Source organism: Scleropages formosus, chromosome 22 (assembly GCF_900964775.1).
Source record: "Scleropages formosus chromosome 22, fSclFor1.1, whole genome shotgun sequence".
Classification (NCBI taxonomy): domain Eukaryota; kingdom Metazoa; phylum Chordata; class Actinopteri; order Osteoglossiformes; family Osteoglossidae; genus Scleropages; species Scleropages formosus.
In genome coordinates, this window is record NC_041827.1 from 13,635,992 (window position 1) to 13,662,227 (window position 26,236).

General features: G+C 41.5%; 2 protein-coding genes across 2 annotated transcripts; both read left to right on the plus strand.

The window, feature by feature from the left end:
• The first annotated feature begins 12,461 nt into the window (after positions 1 to 12,461).
• On the plus strand, positions 12,462 to 15,714 carry LOC108931181 (elastase-1-like). The gene is made up of 8 exons (XM_029247725.1): positions 12,462 to 12,501; positions 12,657 to 12,754; positions 12,944 to 13,044; positions 13,442 to 13,567; positions 14,312 to 14,448; positions 14,620 to 14,762; positions 14,970 to 15,119; positions 15,646 to 15,714. Exons 1-8 carry the CDS (start codon positions 12,462 to 12,464, stop codon positions 15,658 to 15,660), a joined length of 810 nt encoding a protein of 269 aa, XP_029103558.1. The 3' UTR covers positions 15,661 to 15,714.
• A 7,028-nt stretch (positions 15,715 to 22,742) lies between these two features.
• Positions 22,743 to 25,809, plus strand: LOC114909343 (elastase-1-like). Its single transcript, XM_029247860.1, has 8 exons — positions 22,743 to 22,836; positions 22,991 to 23,088; positions 23,322 to 23,425; positions 23,806 to 23,931; positions 24,415 to 24,551; positions 24,723 to 24,865; positions 25,073 to 25,222; positions 25,652 to 25,809. Exons 1-8 carry the CDS (start codon positions 22,797 to 22,799, stop codon positions 25,664 to 25,666), a joined length of 813 nt encoding a protein of 270 aa, XP_029103693.1. The 5' UTR covers positions 22,743 to 22,796; the 3' UTR covers positions 25,667 to 25,809.
• The last annotated feature ends 427 nt before the right edge of the window (positions 25,810 to 26,236 follow it).

Here is a 26,236-nt window from a genome sequence, read left to right on the forward strand (position 1 = left end):
TTTGGAGCAACAAAAAAAGCCTACATCTTAATGCCAGATCAGTAATAGGATTTTAAGTTCGGAGGGGCATAAGTTCAAATCCAGATGGGTGGAGTTTGCATGTTTGTGTGTTCACATTGGTCTCCTGTGGGTACTCTGGTCTCCGCCCACAGTACTGTGATGTGTTTCAGCGATAATGATGACTCTAAATTGCCTGTAGTGTGAATGTAAGCATCTTTGTGTGTCTTACATTTCCCTGCTGTAAAAACAGGCAAATGATTGTAAGGAGTTTGGTTGTAAGTTGTTGTGGAGAAAGGCATCAACTAAATACTAGTTAATAATCATTATAAGTTGCTTTGGAAGAAAATGTCTGCTGAATAAAAAAAATTAAAAGAGAAAAAAGATAATGTATTCTAGTTACTTTATTCAAGCACTTTTACAACTATTAAGTATAGCACAAACAATTAAAATATTTTTAATGTGGGAGGAAAACATCAAACGCAGACAAATTTTTAGCCTGGATCAAATGGATCAAATTTTTTCAGGATTTCTGAATTCTCAGCTCCATCTCTAATGTTCAGACTTGTATATCTGTGCTTTTCATTAATGCTAATAAAGAAAATTTAGAAAATTTATTTAAGCCAAACATCAAAAAATTTGGAAACGGCCAATTCCCGTAGGCCTGTCAAATCGTGTGGGAGTAAACGCACTCTTCTGAATTTTCATTACTGCATAATGATTTTCAGAACACTGAATCTAGCACATGTAGCATAAAACACAAATTTTCATTTCGCATTTGTGCTTGATTTCAGAATTTAGTGATCTAAGTTTTCTTCCCAATGGCCCACAGTGGTAGGAATTGGCAGACCTGTGGCCGACCTTGGTGACGGAGGGAATTGGCGTGTAGAGAATAACGACCTTGGTTCAAATGTGTATTTGTACGTTGTTGAAAAGTGGTATGTTGCAATGTAAAAATGGGGGAAAGTGTGATTCAGTACATACATGAATGAATGAAGGCTTAGGGAGCTATACTTGTGCATGTCTGCTTATGCATGTGTGTGGCTGTGTGCGCATTTGTCGAGGCCTCCTCAACCCCACAGACATCCAGGCGCTATCAGCTGTAAGAAAATAATTCTACTGCTGGGACTGCTTCCCTGACTATCTGATTGCAGCCTTGTTTTAATCGCCCAAGACACAAAGCAGCTGATGGCACCGCAATGATGGCGGAACACAGGAAAATAGGGAGGGACTCGGGAGAAGGAGGACGCGGGAAAGAATGGACTGACGAGTACATGCAGGAAAGAAGATGGAGACAAGCTTGTTTATGAGAACCGGCGCTCCTGTGAGATCAGCGGTGCGTGTCCAAACCCCAGAGTACCGCTAATTAGTGTAGATGCACTGCAGCTGAGAAGAAGACTCATCAGCCTGGCCATATGCTGTACAGCTGGATGGGCCATCCATGTGGTCACCCTACCTTAATTTTAGAAAGACATACGGTAATCACAGTATTTTTACATTAAAGGAGGGAACAGCTCTTTTGCAGGTACAGGTTCAAACTCATCATTTGTCATTATAGGTTGGGCAGCTGGTAGTGCAGTGGTTAGAGCTGTTGCCTTTGGACCTGGTGGTTGGAGGTTCAGATCCCACCGAGTGCTCTGGTACCCTTGAGCAAGGTACTGCTCTGTGTGGGGAGGGGGAATTACCCTGCTGTATAAAGGGTGGTGGGTATGGTGACATAGTGGGTTTGGCCTGTGCCTGGTCTCTGGTGGGTCTGGGGTTCAAGTCCTGCTAGAGGTGCCTTGTGATGGATTGGTGTCCTCTCCTGAGTATGTTCCCTCCCCTTGTGCCCTGTGTTGCCAGGTTAGGCTCCAGCTTGCCATGACCCTGCTTGGGACAAATGGTTTCAGTCAGTATGTGTATGAATGGCTAAATAATTGTAAGTTTCTTTGGAGAAAAGCATCAGTGAAATGAATAAATGCTTGTTCTTTTTATCACATTTCAAGCATAATAACTGGTAGCTGAAAGAAAAAAAAACATGTTTAAAGACACTTCTTTTTGAAATTATGAAACTGATACTAGCTGTTTTGGCACCAGCGCTGCAATGTCAGATCTCTGAATTACACGAGCTACTCTCATAGGTAAAGATTTCAACTTGAACTATATCAGTGGATCCTGTTTTTCCTGAACGTGTTTTTATCTAACTTTAGCTTTGATCTAATTATTGCTTTTAATGATGAGTGCGTGTTCAAACTATAGTGAGTGATTTAAATCCACTTCACGGTTCTGCATAGCGTTACATTGAGGACACAATTTGCCGATGTCAGTTTACAGGTTCACATACTTATCAGAATGCTATATAAAAGTGAAAAACAGCAATAGACTCCTGGAGATTAATTTGAAATGCAAAACATGTCTTTTAAAAGTGTGGGCCAACAGTGCTTCATGAAATTTAAATTCATGAAAGGTTTCTGTGCCTCTGAATTTGTACGAAAGGGGATAATAGAGCCGACAGTTGTGTAACCATAAAACTCAGCGAAACTCCGGAGGACGAGAATAAATGCATTTCCACTATTTCAACCCGTTCATTTCGACCTGGGGTGAGATGAGAAAATGTGCATTTTTCGACACCATTTTCAACCTGAGGCGGGACTTTCAACCGGGGGTGAGTCAGTCCCGCTCCATACTGCGGTTGAAAAGTTTCACCCCAGGTTGCAGAGTTCGCCCAAGGGGTAAAAGCTGAAGTGTGAAATGAAAAGAGTTAGATTCACCCCGGAGTTTCTCACACACACTTTTGCTTGAGACGTTGCCACGACAACCTAAACAAAATGAACATGTTCTCTGAGGCCAGAGTTACTGACAAAGCACAAAACCTTTGACGATTTCTGCCCAATAAGCACTTTTCTGCAAATGCCTGGCTTTGGGTCCATTGCTGCTATGGGTTTACAGCTTTACATTCGATAATATGATGTTTTTTTTATAAATTGGCCAACCTTCTGGCAGTAAATTCAAACAATTAAAAATCTGAAGTCAATACTTAGTGTGAAATTAGGTACAAATGAACAGCCTGCTACTATATTTTATTAAGATTGACCAACCAGGAACCATCATATCTTTCCACAATCCAGACAATTCACTCTTTGACTGATACCACTGCCGGGTTGAAACCTTAACTATCTTTTTGTGCATAAATGACCAGCAACACCGATATTTTTGGCCATTTTCAAGCTCAAAGAGCCATGTTTTCATTATTATTATTATTATTATTATTATTATTATTGTTGTTGTTGTTGTTGTTGTCATGTATGTCACTTTGGAGCAAAGTGTCTACTAAATGAATACATGTAATAAATGTAAGATGACTTAGAATCTTAGATTTGAACAAAGTGAAAGTGCTTAAAAGGTAACAACCAGATTATGACAATGTAAGATGTAATATTGTTTTCCAGCTGAGACAAGATCAACGTAAGTGTGGAGCAGATATCAATATTCAACAAAAGAAAAGAAACATCTGAAAACCAAGACAAACTGTTATAAACAAACAAGGGTTAAGAACACAGTGAAACACCTTGAGAAAGATAATGAGTATAACAGAAAAGATGTATTGACATATGTTTGGTTATTTTTACTAGATTTTGAAAGCATATTAGTTTTTCTTTGTATCAGCAGCTCTGTTAGTTAACCATCCAATAATCAATCCATCAATCTATCAATGGAGCCCCTCCATCCATCCATCCATCCACCAAATTTTGAATTGGATTCCAAACAGTTAACTTTGGATGAAACAGTACTGCCTTAAAAGATGTTGCCCATGGCCTGGTTAAATTCAGCTCCAAAACACAGTGCTCAGATGTGTGAAGAGTACTCCTGACAGAGGGTGGAGCCCAGGGTCTGTTCACCATGAGTGTTCATAACACAGTATCTCTCTGAGCAAAGTCTAAAAATAGAGTAATGCAATCTATAACCTCTCAAAATGTTCTTATAATTAATTCATTTTGCTTAACTGATTTATGTATTTGTGTAAAGTGATACAACATTCATTTTAGTGTGGGCAGTTTCGCAGCTAATTTGTAACCTGAACAGCCTAAAATAACTTTAAAAAAATGAATTATTTAGTTTCAGAAATTGAACAGAGTACCTTAAATTGAATTAATAAAGGGGCACATAAGACCTTTATTAGAAGAGAATGAAAAGCGTCGGTAGGAAAACAGGCAGGTGGAGAAAAAGGAGTAAAAGATCCCAAAAAATGTGTCATTTATTATATCTTATGGAAATATCATTCACTCAGACTGAAGGAATTGTGATTGACACGGCATCGTGCAAAACAATTATTCATCCACTTCACAGAGTTTTTTGCATGATGAATTTTGCCAGTAATATTTTCAGAAGAAACGGTTCCTTGCTCAGGGAATGCAAGGTCACACAGCTATACGATGACATAGTACATAGAAATCAGTCTGCCTAACCAGTTAAAGAGCGCATATCAAACCAATGTGGATTTTTCATGTTCCTTTGTCTGTGTCTTGTTTCTTTTCAGGTGTTTGCTCTTTCAAACGATCTTTCCATTGCATTTTATGGAGGACATTTCCAGGAGAGTGACTGGCAGGGCAATCTTATTTTATGAATTTATGTTATGATTATTTAAGCCACAGAGGTAAAAAAAAAAAAGAAAAAATGTTATCAAAAAAACAAAAAATTATTTTACTAAAAATGAAAAATAGCTACCATGTTTATCACGTCTCACTATTTATTTTACTGATAAAAAAGACATGCAAGAGAAAAAAAAGTTTATCCATGTGTTTCTTGGAGGAGAAAGTCAAGCTCTTATAGCAACATGGTGACAGTCACTGGTAATGCACCAGCCCCCCGCCACCATTTGTATCTTCCATCCTATCAATGGAGCCCCTTCATTTACAATCTCAATTTCCTTTCCCATGTTAAACACGTCTGTGGGAACCAGATCTTCTCTGCATTAACACAAGACACGGTATCAGGGACAAATATCTTTAATTAAAACGTCCTATTTAACAACATTGTTCTCTTTGATCTTCATTTGATTTATTCTCCGTGGAAAAGACAAGGGGAAACGAGAGCGGAAGAGCAGCTGATTGCGACGTTCGCTCGAGAGCCGGAACACTGCTATTCACGCAAGCTCTCCTGTGTCACGGAGCCAGCTCAATTACAAGTCACAACGTGTATCTTTTAATGGGTAGATAAGGCTGTAATCCCCCCAAAATACAGACACTTTTTAATGACTTTCACTTTAATTAGCAGTACCATAAAAGCCCATGTGCTGGGCCACCTCCTTATTGTCCACATGTCCATTGTGCTCGCTATCGGGACGATGGTTTGGGCAAATACTTGTGCGATTTTTTTAAAAAAAAAATAGGTTATAATGTCCTTGTCATAAATAGACTTGGAATGGAAAAATTAATCCCGCCCAATATCAAAGCCAAAGTCACAGAGTGAATATGCATGTCCTTTCCTAGCAAATTTCTGATATGTTAGAGCCCAAATGAGCTTGGTGTTAACTGTTGTCCTTGATGCAATCTGCTAGTTCACCCCAACATTTCATTCCTCTTACGTCTTTTTTTAATTAGGTGTTTTTGTTATGCAATTTTTCTAATATCATTTTATTTTTTGAGACTAGCGCTTTAATGTAAATTTAAAATTATTTTTATCGTTATCATACAATTATTCCTTCCTACGCCAGCTTTTTACATAACAAAATAATCTTCACTTACTTCTGAATGTGTGTCTATTCCTGCAATATACTAAATGGTCTTTAAGTATTAAAAACACATCAGAATAAAGATCAGAATAAAAATGTACTGCTGACCTTTTTTCAGGGCATATGAAAGTTTTCTTTGAATTCCTTTTAACAGCAGAACGGATTCATACATTGAATACTCTGGAAATAGCTACCTCTTTTGTGAAGTAGAAATGAATATAGATATTTAATATAACTAGGAAGAGCTCTTTCCATATAACTAGCAAGCACTCTTTTCTATGAATTTCACCCTAATTTTAGTAAATACCAGTGCTATTAAAGCTGGGTATTGAATAACCTCAGCCCCACAAAGATGTCTCTGAGCCAGATGCAGGACAATCTCTTTACACTCTCTATGAACACAGTTACCTTATTTACTCCTACTGGACTGTGCAGAAAAGCTCACAGTGACTGGAGGGGCAGCACATCGTCTCCTGCTTGGCAACTGGAAACCGTCTGGAGGAACAAACGGAATAATGTTCGCTTTCACAAAGTGAGCACATCAGTATATTCCGTTCGCCGTACCCCCGAAACAGCCTCTTTACTATCGATTAGTCACATATGTAAGGCTGACCACTTGTAAAAACTCCGGAGGGATGGTGTGGTTTTTGTCTGAGACATGGTTGCTAATGAATGTAGGAAAATGTGGCGTGACACCCCCATGGTAACCTCCTGCTGTGGGAGTGGGCTCTCACAGTGCCTCATGCGCTCATAGCAGGTGGAGCGCGATTCGATTGCCCTGCTGCTACACAAACATTGACACGGCAAACTGGTGTGACAGCAGGGACTGTCCTCTTTGTCCTGTTGTCCTGGCCTCTTTGCACACGCTTCTTCAGTGCTCTTTCATTACCTCGTTTTGTTGCCATTGCAAACCCTAACCCTCAACTTTCTGGACATAAAAAATTATTTGTGATTCGCATACTGTCATTTTGAAGATATGTAGATCGTATACGTCAAAAGAGCTCTCCATTTTATCAAAGTGCCAAACAAACTATGCTGCATCAAGCAAAATTACGGCAGCAAAGGTGATAAATCAGCAAAACATCACTAAAAATAAACCAACAAACTAGAAAATTCTACCCACTGTGTGAAATTGATTCTCCGGCTTTAAATAAAATAGCTAATGATCACATCCGTGCTTTACATCCATCATTAAAAATTTATGAAACTGCTGCTAAGAAGAAAAAATTGAATTATTAGTTTGAAAAGAAACGATGTGATTTTAGGTGTATAACTGAACTAAGTGATCATATGGTTCAGTTCTCAGCCTCAACCACATGGTCACTTAGTTCAGCTTTACACTTAAATTCCCATCAGACTTTGAATTCTATGAACAGTTTTACTATGGTTTAAATTAGTCTGTCTTAAAGCTGATCCAAATTGCAGCTGCTCATCTTTTCATGGTGGTCCTCATTGCTCTTCGTTGGTTCCAGAGTTAAGCTCGAGATGTTGCCTCAAGCTTACCAGGCAATGGTTGGGACCTGAGTATCTCCTGTTTTTTTTCCACAGAGAAACTGGTTTTTGAGCAGCTCTTCTTAAGGTCGTTCATTGTCCTGCTATCATTCCACAATTTGAAGCAATTGTGCAGCGCAAGTCAAAACTCCAAAATGCCTTTTTTTCTTCTGATAGTCTTTAAACTGTACTACAGCATGTGATTATACCCATATGACTACTTAAGCATTAATTGTGATAGAAACACAACATTGCATTATTTTCACAACCATATATAAATTCCTGTATTATGTCTTTTTGTAAGTGCAGAGGATACCATGTCTTATAAGTCTTCTCTGAATGGAAAACAGCAGCTCAATGTGCAGTTAGACAGTGCTTCTTGAAACTATGTGAACCCCCTATGTCCCTGTGTTTTACCAAAAACTTATTTACTCGGAAGCACTCTTTCTCATCAGATATAATAGATGTGCAATTACCTGTTCCATATAATGCTTTAGAGGGAATCATGTATTTGGTGGAAAAACGGAAACAGTGTAGGTGCTCAAATAAGTGAACCCCAAGACCACATTATATGGAATTGGTAATAAGTGAAGCCCAAGTTCACTTATTGGCTAAACCAAGTAAGAAGGAATCAGGTGTCTAAGTCATAATCATTTATTAATTTTATGTGTTTAAGATTTAGATTTACACCATATTTGAATATTTTATGCAAGAATAATGACCCTTCCTGTAGTGTTCAAGTACTTTAAAGCAGCACAGTGTGAATGTAAAATTAATGCTTAATCTGTCAGTTATGTTTATATACAGTATAATATGATAAGCCTACGTATAAAGAGAAAGATATCTGTAAAGATTCACACAGTGTGGGAAAATGAGTGAATGGAGTGAGTATATTTGTATTTTTAGTAAAACAGCAAAAGTGCAATAGCTTCTTATTTGACTGCTTTTTTAATGAACATAATATTCAGAAAGTTTTTTTTTTTTCCTTGTGAATGGAACACTGGAAATGTAACCACCATAAATTGTTTTTTATTTTCCAGCCATCCTATCATCACAGGGGTTATTCTTCTCAGTAGAAGGGGGGCAGTCTTTGGGCAGCAGTCCAGTAACAGACCTGTGACCTACTGAAGCTGACAAATACCTGCAGTCAAATAACCTGCTTAATTACAGGATTTTGAGATGACAGGAGTTTATTTGCCATCAGTCTTTGGTTTGTGTTACTTTGTTATAAGAGGCAGCCACAATATTTGTAGAAGCATTTCCAGAAGATTAAGAAAAAAGCCCCCACTAAAGCAAACTGCAGAGCACATGACCAGCATTTAGAGTGAAACCCATCACAAATTTTCTTTCCCTCATACTAACCTTTTGTAGATAAATAGCAAGTTGTTTATTTTCTCATCAGTTGCTTGTAACACTTGAATAATTTTCACTGCATAATCATATTATTGTAAACGTAGGACAAATAACACATGAAATTAAAAAATCTCTACATTAAATAAAATATAATAAATTTTGCATTTAACTCAGTACATAATATGTGCACTAAAAATAATTTTGTCAGAAAACATGATCTATGCTCTTTGCAGAGATATTGAAAACATGGGCTACATTTTCAATAATACAATGATAGAGCACCACCAAAGGGGGGATCCAAGTACTATATTGATCAGTTTCATGGTAGAAGAGCTTTAGGAATGTTTCTCTTATCCAGGCTTTATCTAAAGCAAGGAATCACAGTTCAGCCTACACTCTACTTCATTCTGAACTTAATTATCTCTGTCTCTATCTCTTCCTCTATCTCTGTCTCTATACATCTCTTACTTGAGAAATGCAGCTCTAGAACTTCAACTTTAATATAGTATAGTTCATGCACCTTTTCATTTGATGCAGTAGATATTACTGAAAAACTGTTTCTTAATATGAAAATGACATTTTGGGACTCATTTGCATCTAATTTTTTTTTCATTTTCATTGCAAGGACTGTTACTCATACATTAACCTTCATCAGATATTCTTGGGTTATTTACTAAACAATAATAACTCTTAAATTCTTGAGTGAGTAATTTGGTTAACCCTAAATCATTCTTTTCATGGCCCTAGGAGATTAATAATGAATTTCTTATTATGCTAATGAGTGCCTGTTTCTAATATGTAACAGGGTTTTTTTTTAAAAAAAAAAAACAAAAAACAGAAATAGCAGTGACCTAATGACTGACAGTCACAACTGAGCAGACAATTTTGGACACAATTTCCACTTTCCAGAAATGCATTCTCTTTGCTTCAGGCACACAGGATTAACTAACATACTGTAAATTGGCATGATCTATTGAGAGACCATGTCCTGCTGATTTCTAGTTTGTTTTCGGTGGAACTTTGGAGTGTAAAAACATACTGTGCATTTCAACAGTAAACTGATTTGAATATAATCAAATTGTCATTATAAGAGCTAAACATATAACCTAATGGAAATCTGGTGTTGTCATTCATGGGTGAAGGACAGAGAATTAAGAAAAACCATTTTACAACAGAGTACTCTGTGATGGACTGGTGTCCTGGTGTACCCCGCCATCAGCCTTACACCCAATGCTTCCAGATTAGGCCCCAGTTCACTGTGACCCTGCTCAGGACAAGTGACTATTGAAATGGAATGGGTGGATCTTAAAATAGACTTCAAAAAAGTGCTGTTACTGTTTTAAACATAGCAAATCTAATTTTCTGAGAAATGACTGTGCTTAAAACTAACCTTGGGCTTACACTGGGGTGAAAGCCTATATCGCTCTGTGTTGTGTGTCAGACGTTCCACATGTACTTTGGTCTTTGTGACCCTTCTGCATTCTCAAGGTCTTAGCCAGTATTTGCCGGGGCAGCATAGGGCACAGTGAATAGCGCTGCTGTCTCACAGCGCCGGGGTGGTGGGAGAGGACATGACTTCGATCCTCGCTCAGCCTATGTGGAGTTTGCATGTTCTCCCCGTGTCTGTATGGGTTTCCTCTGGGTACTCTGGTTTCCTCCCACACTCAAAAGACATGCTGTTCAGGTTCCCCCATGGTGTGTGAGTGACAGAGAGAGTGTGTTCCACTGATGTATGGATGAGTGACACAGTGTAAGTAGTGTATCTAGCAGTGTAAGTCACCTTGGTGAATAAGGTGTGTGGGCTGATAACACTACATGGAGTTCATTGGAAGTCGCTTTGGAGAAAAGCCTCTGCTAAATAAATAAATGTAACTTTCAATTTCATCTATTGCGAATAATAAAAAAATCCTTTAGAGGGAGCTGTTGTTATGCACAACCACGCTGCCTCAACAAAGCGATTGTTAACTTGACCAGCTCAAGGAAGTTCTTATTTTAAATCACCCTGTCTAATCTATTTAAGGCTGAAATTTTGAAAATAAGAAACAATGCATATAACAACTGTGTGCTATTAAAAAATCACAACTTTCTCACTCAATTCATGAACAACCTCATTTGCCCTTTCTTTAGAACAACCTCAGTTTATGAGGGAAGAAAAAATCAATTCCTTATTCTTCAGACTAAATAAAACAACTGCAGCATAATTTAGCTTTCATATCAAAATAGGTCCCCGGGATTGGAAAGATCAGTCTTATATTTATTAAAGGTACTGCACACACACTTTGAAAATATACTGCAGCTACGATCACAAAAAATCACAGAATTATGATTAATTCTTGTACTGAAGAACTGAATAATACACAAAAAGGTGATTACTCTGACACTGCAGCTTTTCCTGTTAATAGACTGCTGGAAAGCACATGTGCAACTGTGGCATGGTGGAAGGGGTTCCACATGGTCTTCAACAAGTAATCACAAATATTGTGCAGGTGGAGAAAACTGCATGATCACTGATCACACAGAACATCTGGTGTGGTGATACACTGTTTTACCCTGTTTTGCTCCCAGATAGGCACTGCCGGAGTCTGATGTTTCATCTCCACCTTCTTATTCTTATTCAAAGGTGACTGAACAAACCATCAAAGACCATTTCGATTGCATAATTAGATTCTGCTCTAAGATTTATAGATGCCGAAAAGGATCTACCCCAGAGTGTTACTGTACATTACGACCGAAGTTTACTGCAGAATACCACACAAACACGATCCATTCCTTAGTACGCTACTGAAAGCTGCTGTAAGTTAATCCTTAACAAATGTTGTGTAAGATAATACAAACATCAAGAAATGGCCTGAAACTGTTTCACCCACAGTGCATATTTTTGAAAGCACGCTCTGTATCTTTGTATAATTGAAAAATGGTGCCTTTTCAAAATATGGACACACGCACGCACGCACTTTCAGAACCGCTCGTCCCATACGGGGTCACCGGAGCCTACCCGGCAACACAGGGTGTAAGGCTGAAGGGGGAGGGGACACACCCAGGAGGGGACACCAGTCCGTCACAAGGCACCCCAAGCGGGACTCGAACCCCAGACCCACTGGAAGGCAGGACTGGGGCCCAACCCACTGCGCCACCGCACCCCCTACAAAATATGGACATTCTTTTGTTAAATAGACGTCCTCAATTAATTGTGCCACACTTTCTTTACAAAAACAAAGTACAGTGCATACATTGGGACTATTTCTAAATAATATCAAGCAGCAATGTCTGTATGTACAAACACAGTGACATTGTTTTTCTCGCACATCAGTAAAGTGTTTTACGTCCATTACTGTAGTTCTCATACTGTAAAAAAACATTTTCTGGCAAAGAACATTTTTGGAATAATTATTAAAGTGGGTTGTGAGGAGCAGATGACAAAACACTGAGGAAAAGGTAAACAAATTCTGTTCTGGTTTTGTCTAGACTCACGCCATATGAATGCAAATAGCTTCATAATAAATCATCATTTGCAGTTCATATTCTATCTACTTGCATACACATTTCCTTGGTGTATTGCTGCAGAAGTCAATTTTAGTTGCTGTGGACCACACAAATGTCAGTAATACCATGGACCTAGCGCACACAGAAAACACAAGCACACACTCACGGAAATACTGCCATTAGTGTAAATAAAACTGAGGGATCAAAGCATACTATAGTATATGTGAAAAACATGTGATTCCGTGCCATTTTATAATCTGGCACAGTAGAAGTGACTGGCTGGCCTTGATCCTTTTGATAACAGTGGGAAAGAACACACCTGTTATACATTCAGCGAACGTAAGTGACAAACTAAAGTTCCCTGGACCGAATATATAAGGGGGTCAGAAAATCCCACCTCATCATAGACTCCCGAAGGCCCACGGACATGCTGAGGTTTCTCCTGCTGAGTGCTTTTGTGGCACTGGGTAAGAACCATCTTCTCTACAAAGATTTGCACAAGACCACATTACCATTAGGCATTATTATATCCATTGGAAAGACCTAGAGCTGCATTTTTTTCACAAAAGCAAACTAGTTCTCACATTGTCCCTGTAAGTAAGTGTCCTGTGTTTTTCTGCAGTGCTCTCTGAGCCCAAGCCAGAGCCCCGTTATGTGGAGGGAGTGGAGGATAGGGTTGTGGGGGGTACAGTTGCCCAACCCCATGCCTGGCCCTGGCAGGTACAACACACACCAGTGTTCCATGCTTCTGTCAATGTCAACGTCAACATTCTTTCCTTAAATTTTTCTCTGCCAGTTTTTCATGACTTTATTCACATTTCTGTTGCACAAGCCTTGTACTTGCTTCTGGAAATGACAGTTGAGTGAATAATTATGGAAATGTAATATACCTCCTGCCCTGTGTCTCAGATCTCCCTTCAGTACCTGTCAGGTAGTTCCTACTACCACACATGTGGAGGTTCTCTGGTCAGGAGAGGCTGGGTGATGACAGCTGCCCACTGTGTGGACAGGTGAGTTAGGGGCCTAAGCTGGCATATCCTTTGTTTGCATGTCCTCCAAAACCATGGTCTATTTTGAAAGTAGCAAGTAGTGCAGTCTTTAGGGATGCTGGCTTGCAAACTGAAGGTCTCCAGTTTCAATCCTCATTTACTTTAAATGCCCTTGACGAAAGTGCTGATCATGAGTTGCTCCTTTAAAAATACCCTGCTGTATAAAAGGGAATATAATTGTAGCTTGTGATTATTGTAATATTGTAAGGCACCTTGAACAGAGTCTTCACCTCAGTGACAGTTTATTATAATGACTGAATTTCATATTTATATTCATTAGCAATGATGTGTGTGTGTAAAAGTAACACAGACTGTATACCCTAACAGTCTCTGTTTTCTGTACCGTACTGCTCTGTAGAACAAGGACTTGGCGAGTGGTTCTTGGCGATCACAACATCTATGTGAGTGAGGGCACAGAGCAGGTGGTCGGTGTGAGCGGTGTCTACATACACCCTAACTGGAACTCCAACAGCGTCGCCAATGGGTGAGTGAATTAGCCAGGACAGTTTTAATCTCTTAAAATTTGGGAAGTACTGTGGTACCTTTTTTTGCTTAATTACAATAAAATTAGTCATAACTCAACTCAAAATTTGCATGTTCTGTTGTCAAAACACACTGCAGAGTGATGAAGTGGTACAGCAGTCGTTTGTGGAAGAAAGCAGTGATCAGCATTTTTCATATCCTCCTTTGCCATGAAAACTGTGCAAGCGGTCAAAATGAGATGAATTCGGTTCTAGAGCCTGAACCGACCTACCCATGATATCCAAAAAATTATTTGTGGTAGAGAAGGCAGGTCACATGTATAAATTCTTTGTCAAAAGACCACCCACACACACACACACACACACACACACTGTCTGAACCGCTTGTCCCATACGGGGTTGCGGGGAGCTGGAGCCTAACCCGGCAACACAGGGCACAAGGCTACAGGGGGAGGGGACACACCCAGGACGGGACGCCAGTCCACCGCAAGGAACCCCAAGCAGGACTTGAACCCCAGACCCACCGGAGAGTAGGACCCGGTTCAACCCACTGTGCCACCGCGCCCCCCCCCTTATAAAAAGACCACAGTCCCAAAAAAAAAAAAAAAAAAACTTTAAATAGGTACCCAAAAGTGACCAAAAAATTAGTTTATGGGGTATTTATGTGACGTGCTTTAAACGACACTAAGGTGGTTGTTATTTCGTCATCATCTGAACACCCATATGGCTCATTTGCCTCCCCTCAGGTATGATATCGCTCTTCTCCGTCTGTCCTCCGATGTCACCCTAAACTCCTACGTGCAGCTGGCTTCTCTGCCCCCATCCGGTCAGATCTTGCCCAACAACAACCCCTGCTACATCACAGGCTGGGGCTACACCCAGAGTGAGTATAACACTTTACCTGGGTGATTTACAGCCTTATTTTTTATTGTCATGTTACCTGTTTACTGCATTCTGTGTGTTTTCGTGTGCTATATGCATGTTTGAAACGAGATTTGTTCTTACTGTGTGACACCTTAGCCATCCCTGACTGTGTCGGCCTTGGTCTCTGCAGGTGGGGGTCAGCTGTCTGCCTCTTTGAAGCAGGCGTACCTGCCTCTGGTGGACTACAGCACCTGCTCCAGGAGTGACTGGTGGGGCAGCACTGTTAAGACCACTATGGTCTGTGCAGGGGGCAGCAGTGACTCTGGCTGCCAGGTGACTCAGCCCTTATTACTACAACATTAACAAAAGTATAAAACATAACTTTTTTGATAAATCGAGGGAAATATTCATATCTGTAAATATTTTAAAGGTGTTAAAATTCTAGTGCTACATCTCAAACGGTTCGATTCAAGTTCTGAGGATCAAGATGAGATATCCAAAAACTTGCCTTTCGTTAACTCAAAGTCTGTTACTTTTCAGGGTGACTCCGGTGGTCCACTGAACTGTCAGGTCAACGGACGCTACTACGTCCATGGCGTGACCAGCTTTGTGTCCTCCCTCGGCTGCAACACACTGAGGAAACCCACCGTTTTCACCCGAGTCTCGGCTTACATCGGCTGGATGGAAGGAGTGAGTACCTGTAGACTCCTACTGGCCAATCACACGGAGTCACTATTCACGAGAACCAATGAGAATTGTTTGTCTTAGAACAAGTGTACTTTTACAACTGGGGCAGTTGGTGGCACTGTGTTTTTGGCCATTGGCTTTCAAGCTGAATTTTTCTGCTTTCAATCCCCTCTTGCTGTACTAACCTGGATTGAGGTAATTGACACAATAAAGTTGAACTGGGGGCAGTTGGTATCTTAGCAGTTAAAGCTGTTGCTTTTGGATCTAAAGGTCACAGATTCAAATTCCACCTTCAGCAATAGTACCCTTGAGCAAGGTATTTGCCCTAAAAATTACCCCAGTAAAATGACCCAACTGTATAAATGGATAAATAAGTAACTTAACGTTGTGAGTCACATCAGAGAAAAGCACCAGCTAAATGAATAATTCTAAGTTAGTAGATAATTGCAAGTGGATTGTTGTTAATGTTTTTCATTGCGCATTATAATGTATGGTGTGTATGTTAATTTATGTCCTGTTTCTGTTACAGATTATGGGTTATTAAAACCATGAGGTCAAGTGTCATAATGACACTCAACTGGATACTTTCTCATCATTGCAGATATGATCCATCTTTCACAAATTTCTCTCCACTTCAGACATGTCAGATCAACTGACATACTGTATAGTAAAGTTTCTTGATCACTCTGAATGCTGTGTCCATCTGATTTGGATTTAACTTTTAGTTCCAGCAATGAAGTACAACAAAAATACACTCCAAACTAGATGCAGTTAGGGTACAATGTAATTATCAAGGGGGGGGGGGCGGTGGCGCAGTGGGTTGGACCGCAGTCCTGCTCGCCGGTGGGTCTGGGGTTCGAGTCCCGCTTGGGGTGCCTTGTGACGGACTGGCGTCCTGTCCTGGGTGTGTCCCCTTCCCCCTGTGGCCTTACGCCCTGCGTTGCCGGGTAGGCTCCGGTTCCCCGTGACCCCGTGAGGGACGAGCGGTTCTGAAAATGTGTGTGTGTGTGTGTAATTATCAACACTTTAGCTAAAAGCATGAAATATCCATCATCAGGCCTTATTCACTAGACAAAGGTCAGATCTTTAGGAAAAGGCCTCCTTAGCATTAGAAATTGTGAAATGCTGATCATTGTGTGAAACTTGTTCTAGTTTTAAATACAGCAACTCCACTTTTAACATTAAAGTCAATTTTCAAACAAAACCTAAGGTTTGCGCTTGGAAAAAAAGGCACCTGTGCCTGTGTATCATGAATTTCATGGGAATCTTAAACTCAGAAACTGAGGAAAAGAAGCAACCTGTCACACCACTGAATCACCCAACACTGATACCCTCTAAGACATGAAGCATAAACAACATCTTAAGGTGACTATTTTTTAATAAATAATAAGCTAAAAAGTAACTATCCATATAACACTGATAAGACATACTCAACTACCATTTTATAAGAGTTGCTTTAGCAAGGGGGCCACCACAGCAGCATACATCTCCAAAAGCCTCTCACCTCCAAGAACAATATGCAGTGATACTATTTTTATTTAGAAAAGTGGTCATTACTTTAATGAGTCACAGGTAGAAACCAATTAAGAGACAACTTGGAGTTACAACTTCAAGAGACAATTTGGATGCACCACATTTCAGTTTTTCTTTTCCTTTAAACTATCAGCAAACTTATTTTGACTTTGACAATTTTCACAGTAAAAATATTGATTGGAAAAATGTATGTAAGTATAATTTGTAATCCAGGCAATGTTGATTACTCTCAAGAGGTTTGAATAGTTTTTCAAGGCCGCTTATGTTGAACATTATAGACTACAGACTGTTTTCAGTTGTATACCTTAAAATGCACCTGGAAACATCATCAGAGATGTAACCTGGGGTCTGGTGTTTCAGGTCTTTCAACATCAGACAGCCTCAAATCAGTCGCCTGACCAGAAATGATGAGGTGTACTTTAATGTTTTGGGCTGCCAATTTTACTTTAGATAAATAATTTATATTTCTGTTATTGACTTTGCACCTACCTCTGGAAATGAAGGTTGGTTAAATGAATAACTATGGAAATGGGAGGTGAATGATTTGGAGAGGTTTTGCAGAGTCTGACAACTGTATGGAGATCAGAAGATCAGTCATCCAATGATGATGATCGCTACGGCAACGAACAGACGTCATGCATTCCACAAAGGTCACAAACCATCTAAAAGCACATTTTAATTGTTCTGAACCGCACAAATTTTATTAATATGTTAGCACAAACAAAACACATGCAAAAAACACATACATGGACAGAAATACTGTCATGTGTAAATAAAACTGTAGTATTGCACCATACTATAGTTTATGGATAATATGTATGACTGAGTCCTCTTGCACATGGTCAGCGGTTGGCTGGGGTGGTTAGAGACTTTGGTCTTAATCCTGATGACCATTAGAGCAAAGAATTTAAATTTTTTATTAATATGCTCTCACTATAATAACACAACAAGATTGTAGTAAATTATACAGTATTGGAGGTATAACAGATATAAATTTCAGAGTAAGCCAGCCACATTAGGAAGAAAAGCAAAAAACTTCCAATCAACAAAGAAATAGTAGCTGCATACCCATCCTTCGTGTTCTAGTACGGTGACAGTGGCTCTGTGTGGACATCTCCGAACAGAGAAACCAATAAAAAAATACTACAAACATTCTGCTTCTGCAACAGTTGCTTCATTTTTTTCCAACAAATTTCCTATGTCATACACATCACATGGATGGCATGAAAACTGCACAGTATTTAAATCTTTCGGAAAAGCACATTCTAATGTGGACCACACAAGTGTTGTTAATGTCATGAATCTAGACCGTACAAAAACATGGAAACACAAACACACACACAACTGGGTCATGCAAAAAATGCATTATTGCTGCTTCTGCAGCTCTCCTGTTTGTACATATTGTTCAGTGCTCTACATCATTCCAGTGAAATGAGTGCTCTTCACAATAAAGTGAAACTGAAATTACTCTTGAAAAATATGCTGCTACATAAACAAGAACATACTTGTAGCTTGCCATTCTAAAAAATTGAAAATGTAAGAATTCTCAAAGGAAAGTCTTAGCTAAGCAATAGTAAATAATCATAACTGAAATTCATAGTTACATTCGTTAGAAGTGATATGTGTGTGTAAAACAGCCTGTACACTCGCATTGCTACAAAAAAACACCTTAATTTCTGTGATCCACACAAGTATTGTTAATATCCTGGATATAGCACATGCACAATGAATGAAATACCCTGCTTTGTATAAATAAAACTGTGATATTACAGTGCAACCATCATACAACAGCGAAAGAATACAATTTTTTTTTTAAACTCCCTCAATGAAATCCTATTCCCGCAGGTTGACCGGAAGCAAATGGATTGAGATTTTGTAGTTGTTTGGGACAATGTGCCATTCCATCGTTCGGTGCTGGTGCGTGAGTGGTTTGAGCATCATCCACATTTCAGGGTGGTGTTCCTTCCACCATATTCTCATTTCCTGAATCCAGTTGAGGAGTTCTTCTCCTGTTGGAGATGGAAAATGTATGATCGCAACCCTTACAGCCAAGTAAGTCTTCTTCAAGCAATGGAAGAGGCCTGTGGAGATATTGAGGCCGAAGCTTGTCAAGCATGGATTCAACATTCATGGCGTTTTTCCCACGATGCATGGCTCGCGAGAATATATGTTGTGAGGTAGACGAAATTCTCTGGCCAGATGTGAATGAAAGGCATGATCAATGAAGTTCAGTGATTGCAGTGCAAATATGTATATATATATGTTTTTTCTGAAAGAGGGGTGTGGTGGCGCAGTGGCGCAGTGGGTTTGACCGGGTCCTGCTCTCCAGTGGGTCTGGGGTTCGAGTCCCGCTTGGGGTGCCTTGCGACGGACTGGCGTCCCCTCCTAGGTGTGTCCCCTTCCCCTCCGGCCTTACGCCCTGTGTTGTCGGGTAGGCTCCGTTTCCCCCGTGACCCTGTATGGGACGAGCGGTTCTGAAAATGTGTGTGTGTGAAAACAAGTGAGAAAAATTGTAATATGGATTTTACATGCGCGTGCACACACACACACAAAAATACTGTGTTTTGTGCAAATAAAACCATGCTATAGTATGTATGTAAGAAATGTGAGTCCTCTAACATACTTGCACATGGGCAGTAGTTGATTTGACCAGTCGAACCAGTTGACTTGAAAAGAGCTAAAAAATAGAACACACATGACAAACATTCCACAGATATTACAAGCTACCCATGTATAGAGTTCCCAGAATCAAACAGATCAGTCAATGAGGAAACCACACCTTGCTGGGTTTGGACTGGCAAAGAAGAGCACACAGGCAGCAATTCAGCAAAAACATTTATTGGAACACTGGTGCACAGGGAAATGATGCTGTGAGTCAAAAGACACATTGTCCACAAGAACGTGCAGCTGCAACTAACCCTCCCAGCCTGAAACGAAACAGAAAGAAAACAACATTCCTCCAGCACCATAGTGCTACATAAGAGAACAATATCTTATAATACATGCAATAAAAAAACAATATGTTACAATATGATAATAAATGCTGTAAAAACGCAAACATAAATGTAAAACAAAAAAAATTGCAAAGGGAATGGAATGGCGTTCAGTTGAGTTTGGGTGTGCATGTCTGTGTGCGTGTGTATGTGTGGTTGGGTCAGGGTTCTTGCGGTCCGAAATGCTGCAATTTCAAAACCAGGCGGTGATGCATCTGCTCATGATGATCTCTGTAGTCGCTCTGTAGAACGTGGTGAGGATGGGGGTGGTGGGAGATGGGCTCTCCTCCACCTTCGCAGAAAGTAGAGACGCTGCTGGGCTTTCTTGGCTGTGGAGCTGGTGTTGAGTGACCAGGTAAGGTTCTCCGCAAGGTGAACACCAAGGAATTTGGTGCTCTTGACCATATCCCCAGAGGAGCCGTCGATATTCAGAGGAGAGTGGTTGCTCCGTGCTCTCCTGAAGGCAACAACCATGTCTTCTGTTTTGTCCACGTTCAGGGACAGGTTGTTGGCTCTGCACCAGTCCATTAGCCAGTGCACCTCCTCATTGCATGCTGACTCGTCATTTCTGCCGATGACACATGCCGTCGGCAAACCTGATGATGTGGTTCGAGCTATGTATTGCTGCACGGTCGTGAGTCAACAGAGTGGACAGCAGCGGACTGAGCACACAGCCCTGGGGAGGGGGTTCCAATGCTCAGTGTGTTGGTGCTGGAGATGCTGCTTCTAATCCGGACTCCTGAAGGGGGGTGTTCAGGCCTAGCAGGCTCAGCTTTCCAATCAGGTACTGAGGAATGATTGTACTGAATGCTGAACTGAAGTCTACGAACAACATTTGAACATACGTGTCCTTTTTGTCCCGGTGGGTGAGGGCCAGATGGAGGCTGGTGATGATGGCGCCGTCTGTTGAGCGCTTGGGACGATACACGAATTGCAGGGGGTCCAGGGGGTCCAGTGAGGGGGCAGCAGGATCTTACTGTGCGTCAGCAGGAGTCTCTCGAAGCACTTCATGACAATGGATGTGAGTGCGACGGGACGGAAGTCGTTGAGGCAGGACACAGAAGATATCTTTGGCAAGGGGACGATGGTGGTGGCCTTGAAGCACATTGGAAGGACGGCGCTGCTCAGGGACATGTTGAAGATGTCAGTGAGAACATCTGCCAGCAAGTCTGCGCATCCTCTGAGCCCTCTGCCAGGAATGTTTTCTGGTCCAGCAGCCTTCCATGGGTTGACTCTGCATAGCGTTTTCCTCACATCAGCCGTGGCAAGACATAGCATCTGGTTGTTGGGAGGAAGGGTGGTCTTCCTTGCCGCCACGTCATTCTGCGCCTCAGACCGAGCGTAGAAGTTGTTCAGTGCGTCTGGAAGGGAGGCATCACTGTCGCAGGCAGGTGAAGTTGTCCTGCGGTTGGTGATGGCCTGGATGCCCTTTTAAACGCGTTGCGTGTCGCCGCCGTTCTTGAAGTAGCTGTGGATTCTCTGGCCGTGTGCGCGCTTTGCCTCTCTGATGGCCCGGGACAGTTTGGCCCTCGCTGTTCTTACGGCCACCTTGTCCCCTGCTTTGAAGGCAGAGCCTCGGGTCCTCGGCAATGCACGCACCTTGGCAGTCATCCACGGCTTCTGGTTGGAGCGTGTAGTGATGGTCTTGGAGGCGGTGACGTGGTCGTTGCACTTGCTGATGTAGCTGGTCACTGATGCCATGCATTCCTCCAAGTTGGTGGAGTCATCATTGGTTGCAGCATCCCTGAACACGTGCCAGTCAGTGCGATCAAAGGAGTCCTGAGGAGCAGAGATGGTTCCTGCTGGGCAGGTTTTCATCTGTTTCAGAACCGGTTTGGCGCGTCTGACGAGCGGAGCGGTCCGTATGCTGGGAACAGCACAATAGAGATGTGGTCCGAGTACCCGAGGTGAGGGCGGGGCTCTGCCCGGAAAGCGCCGGGGATGTTTGTATAAAAAATATCCATCTCCTTTGCCCCTCTCGTTGAAAAGTCCACATGTTTATGGAATTTAGTGCGCACCGACTTGAGATTGGCTTGTGTGCATTCCGCAGTTTGCTAATAGCCGCACACAGCTCACACTGCATCTCCTTAGGCATTTGCGCTGGGGGGAATGTATACTCTGACTATACGGACAGTGGTGAATTCCTGCAGTAAATAAAATGGTCTGCATGTAACAGTCACAAACTCCAACAGCGATGAGCAGTAACTAGAGACAAGCACTGAGTTCTTGCACCAATTCGTGTTGATGTAAACACACAAGCCACCACCGCGAGCCTTACCGCACAGAGACAGAGCTGCATTTCTGTCGGCACGGAACGAGGCGAGCCCGTCTAGGTGAATGACGGCGTCTGGAACTCTGTCTCTGAGAGATGTCTCCGTGAAAAGGAAGATGCGGCAGTCTCTAAACTCACGGCACGTAGTCTGCGGCGGGAGTTAATAATTAGGATGATAATTAAAAAATACACACACACACACACACACACACACACACACACACACACACACACTTTCAGAACCGCTTGTCCCATACGGGGTCACGGGGAACCGGAGCCTACCCGGTAACACAGGGCGTAAGGCCAGAGGGGGAGAGGACACACCCAGGACGGGATGCCAGTCCGTCACAAGGAAACCCCAAGCGGGACTCGAACCCCAGACCCACCGGAAAGCAGGACTGTGGTCCAACCCACTGCACCACCGCACCCCCTCTCAGCCAAGTAATAAATAATAATAATTCAAGTTCCTAGGTTTATTGGGGGACTACATGTCTGTGCACACAGACCAGTCTGTAAACTGGTGTATTGCTACAAACGCACATTTTAATTTCTGTGCACCACGAAAACGTTTTCAATATGGATTTTGCACACAAACACATACACACACAGAGACAGGAATACTGCGTTTTGTGCAAATTAAACCATGCGATAGTATCTAGTATATATGCAATAAATATGATTGAGTCCTCTAACACACTTGCACATGGGCAGTGGCTGGTTTGACCGGTTGAACCAGTTGGCTTTGACCTAACTAAAAGTAAAACCAAGAACACGCATTCCACAAATATTACAAGCTACCTATATATATGGAGCTCCCGGGATCAAATACATCAGTGAGTCAGAAAATCCCAGCTCATCACAGAGTCCAGAAGGCCTGCAGACATGCTGAAGTTTCTACTGCTGAGTGCTCTCATAGCAGTGGGTAAGAACCGTCTTTTCCACAGCAAAGTTTTTCACTCAGTCACGTTATCGGTATGCATAGTTAAATCCATTTGACTAATCTTAGTCAATTTCTTGCAAGGTTCACGAAAGTTTTCACATTGTTCTAATGTTGACTGTCTTTCGGTTTTCCCCAGTGCTTGCTGAGCAAAATGTAAAGCCCCAATACATGAAAGCATTGCAAGATAAGGTTGTGGGGGGTAGTGAAGCCCAACCCCATGCTTGGCCCTGGCAGGTATGACACATAACAGTGTTGAATGTTTTTGTCAATTTCAGCATTCGTCACTTTTTTTTTTTTTTTTTTTTTGTCATTAGAAAATAATGCTTTTGCTATACTGGCCTCTTTAAGTGAGACTAAGGTTTAGCCCCTTTTGGTGAGGCTCATTTAACTCAACAGTTATGTGTTAATTTATGGTCAATATGTTAATTATAATGTACCTGATGGATTTTTCCTGCTTTGTGTCTCAGGTCTCCCTTCAGTACCAGTATTTGTACTTTTGGTACTACCACTTCTGTGGAGGTTCTCTGGTCAGGAGAGGCTGGGTGATGACAGCTGCCCAATGTGTGGACACGTGAGTTTGGGGCCTAAGCTGGCATGTCCTAAAAGACTTACGGCAGCACTTTGGTGTGTTGTAACTTTGGTTGTGCGGTATAATGGGTTTGGACCATGCATCCAGTGGTCTCTATGAACAACTCTTTAGACAGAAAGAGGAAAGTGCCTATCCTGAGTTGCTCCTTTACAAATACCCTGCTGTATAAAAGGGAATATACTTGTGACTTGTGATTATTGTAACATTGTAAGGCACCTTGAACAAAGGCCTCAGCCCAGTAGCAGTCTATTATAATGACTAAAGTTCATTTTCATATTCATTAGAAATGGTGCATGTGTGTATCACTAACATAGACTGTACACCCTAACAATCTCTGTTTTCTGTACCCTACTGCTCTCTAGAACAAAGACTTGGCGAGTGGTTCTTGGCGATCACAACATATATGTGAGTGAGGGCACAGAGCAGGCGATCGCTGTGAGCAATTTCTACGTACACCCCAACTGGAACCCCAACAGTCTCGCCAACGGGTGAGTGGATGAGCCAGGCGAGCTTTTCTCACTTAAAATTTGAGAAGTACTGTAGGACCTTTTTTTGCTTAATTACAGTAAAATTAGTCAAAACTCAACTCAAAATTTGCATGTTCTATGTTCAAAACAGAATACAGAGTGATGAAGTGGTACAGCAGTCGTTTGTGGAAGAAAGCAGTGATCAGCATTTTTCATAGCCTCCTTTGCCGTGAAAACCGTGCAAGTGGTCAAAATGAGATGAATTCGGTTCTAGAGCCTGTACCTACCTACGCATGATATCCGAAAAATTATAAGTGGTAGTGAAGGCAGGTCACCTGTAAAGAATCTTGGTCAAACACTTAAACATTAACCCTGGTAGCCAAAAATTACCAGAAAAAAATGAGTTTATGGAGTATTTATGTGACTTGCTGTAAATGACACTAAGGTGATTTGGTTATTTTTTCATCATCTGAACACCCGTATGGCTCATTTGCCTCCCCTCAGGTATGATATCGCTCTGCTCCGTCTGTCCTTCGATGCCACCCTCAACTCCTACGTGCAGCTGGCTTCTCTGCCCTCATTCGGTCAGATCCTGCCCAACAACAACCCCTGCTACGTCACAGGCTGGGGCTACACCCAGAGTAAGTATAACACTTTACCTGGGTGATTTACAGCCTTATTTTTTATTGTCATGTTACCTGTTTACTGCATTCTGTGTGTTTTCGTGTGCTATATGCATGTTTGAAACGAGATTTGTTCTTACTGTGTGACACCTTAGCCATCCCTGACTGTGTCGGCCTTGGTCTCTGCAGGTGGGGGTCAGCTATCTGCCTCTTTGAAGCAGGCGTACCTGCCTCTGGTGGACTACAGCACCTGCTCCAGGAGTGACTGGTGGGGCAGCACTGTTAAGACCACTATGGTCTGTGCAGGGGGCGGCAGTGACTCTGCCTGCCAGGTGACTCAGCCTTTATTACTACAGTATGAACAAAAGTATAAAACACAACTTTTCTGTTAAATTGAGGGAAATTGTAATGTGTGTAAATATTTCAAAGGTATTTGAATTCTAGTGATACATCTCAAATGGTTTGATTTAGGTTCTGAGGATCAAGACGACGTATCCGAAAACTTGCCTTTCGTTAACTTAAGGTCTGTTACTCTTCAGGGTGACGGCGGCGGTCCACTGAACTGTCAGGTCAATGGACGCTACTACGTCCATGGCGTGACCAGCTTTGTGTCCTCCCTCGGCTGCAACACACTGAGGAAACCCACCGTTTTCACCCGAGTCTCGGCGTACACCACCTGGATGGAAGGAGTGAGTACCCGTAGGCTCCTACTAGCCAATCACAGAGAGTCACTGTTCGCGAGAACCAATGAGAACTGTTTGTCTCAGAACAAGTGCAGTTTTAGAATTGTGGCAGTTGGTGGCACCGTGTTTTTAGTCAGCCTCTACCAAGCTGAAGGTCTCTGGTGTGATTCTCCCTCCTCTCCTACCACCTTGATCAAAGTACTAACCCTAAACGGACGAGGCACACAACTGCAAGTGATTTGTTACAGAAAGCTGAATGATCTAAAATAACTTCTATAGTCAATTTTACCATATCTAATTGATACGATCATATCCAACTGATGCAATCTAATTTTTAAAATGTAGTTGGAAGGGAAATATTTTAATTTTATTGAGGTTTTTCGTAGCGCAATATAATGTTTCTGAGTTTTAACAAGCGTCCTTTTTCTGTTACAGATTATGAATCAGTAAAAGCAGAAATTTAAGCGGTGTGAAGGACAGTCTACTGGATAGGATCTCAGCATTCCAGATATGAGCCTTCCTTCTTAAATTCCACTCCACTGCAGACACGACGAATCAACTAAAAAAAAATAAAGTCTCTTGATCACTCTGAATACTGTGTCCGTCTGATTTTTAATTCTGGTCTCAAAGTACAGCAAAAGCACATTGTGAAGTAACCCCCGTAAGGGTGTACTGTAATTTCCATGACTGTAGTGAAAAGTACTGAAAACGTTTCAGTCTGGTATTGTTCACTAGCTGAAGGTCAGATTTTTAAGAAGAGTTCCTGTATATTAGAAGAAGCGGCAGAACTGAATAAAAGTAGTCGTGTTACACCTGTTACTGTCACGATTGTAACAAATCAGACTTTAAGACTGTCTCACTTTGAAACATAACCCTGTGTTTGCAATGGGGAGAAAAAGGCCTCGGTGCCTCTACATCGTCAGTCATGGTTTCCAAGTGTCACGGTTCCGTGTAGCATGGACGGACTCAAGTGCAGAGTGTTCGGATCGAGGTGCACAGAAGCCGAATCAGAATCCATAA

Coding starts and splice junctions, on each gene's coding strand:
- LOC108931181 (XM_029247725.1), top strand. CDS start 12,462: ATGCTGAGGTTTCTCCTGCTGAGTGCTTTTGTGGCACTGG. Junction 12,502..12,656: donor GAGTGCTTTTGTGGCACTGG/GTAAGAACCATC, acceptor GTTTTTCTGCAG/TGCTCTCTGAGCCCAAGCCA. Junction 13,568..14,311: donor TCCAACAGCGTCGCCAATGG/GTGAGTGAATTA, acceptor GCCTCCCCTCAG/GTATGATATCGCTCTTCTCC.
- LOC114909343 (XM_029247860.1), top strand. CDS start 22,797: ATGCTGAAGTTTCTACTGCTGAGTGCTCTCATAGCAGTGG. Junction 23,089..23,321: donor CCCATGCTTGGCCCTGGCAG/GTATGACACATA, acceptor TTTGTGTCTCAG/GTCTCCCTTCAGTACCAGTA. Junction 24,552..24,722: donor AGGCTGGGGCTACACCCAGA/GTAAGTATAACA, acceptor TGGTCTCTGCAG/GTGGGGGTCAGCTATCTGCC.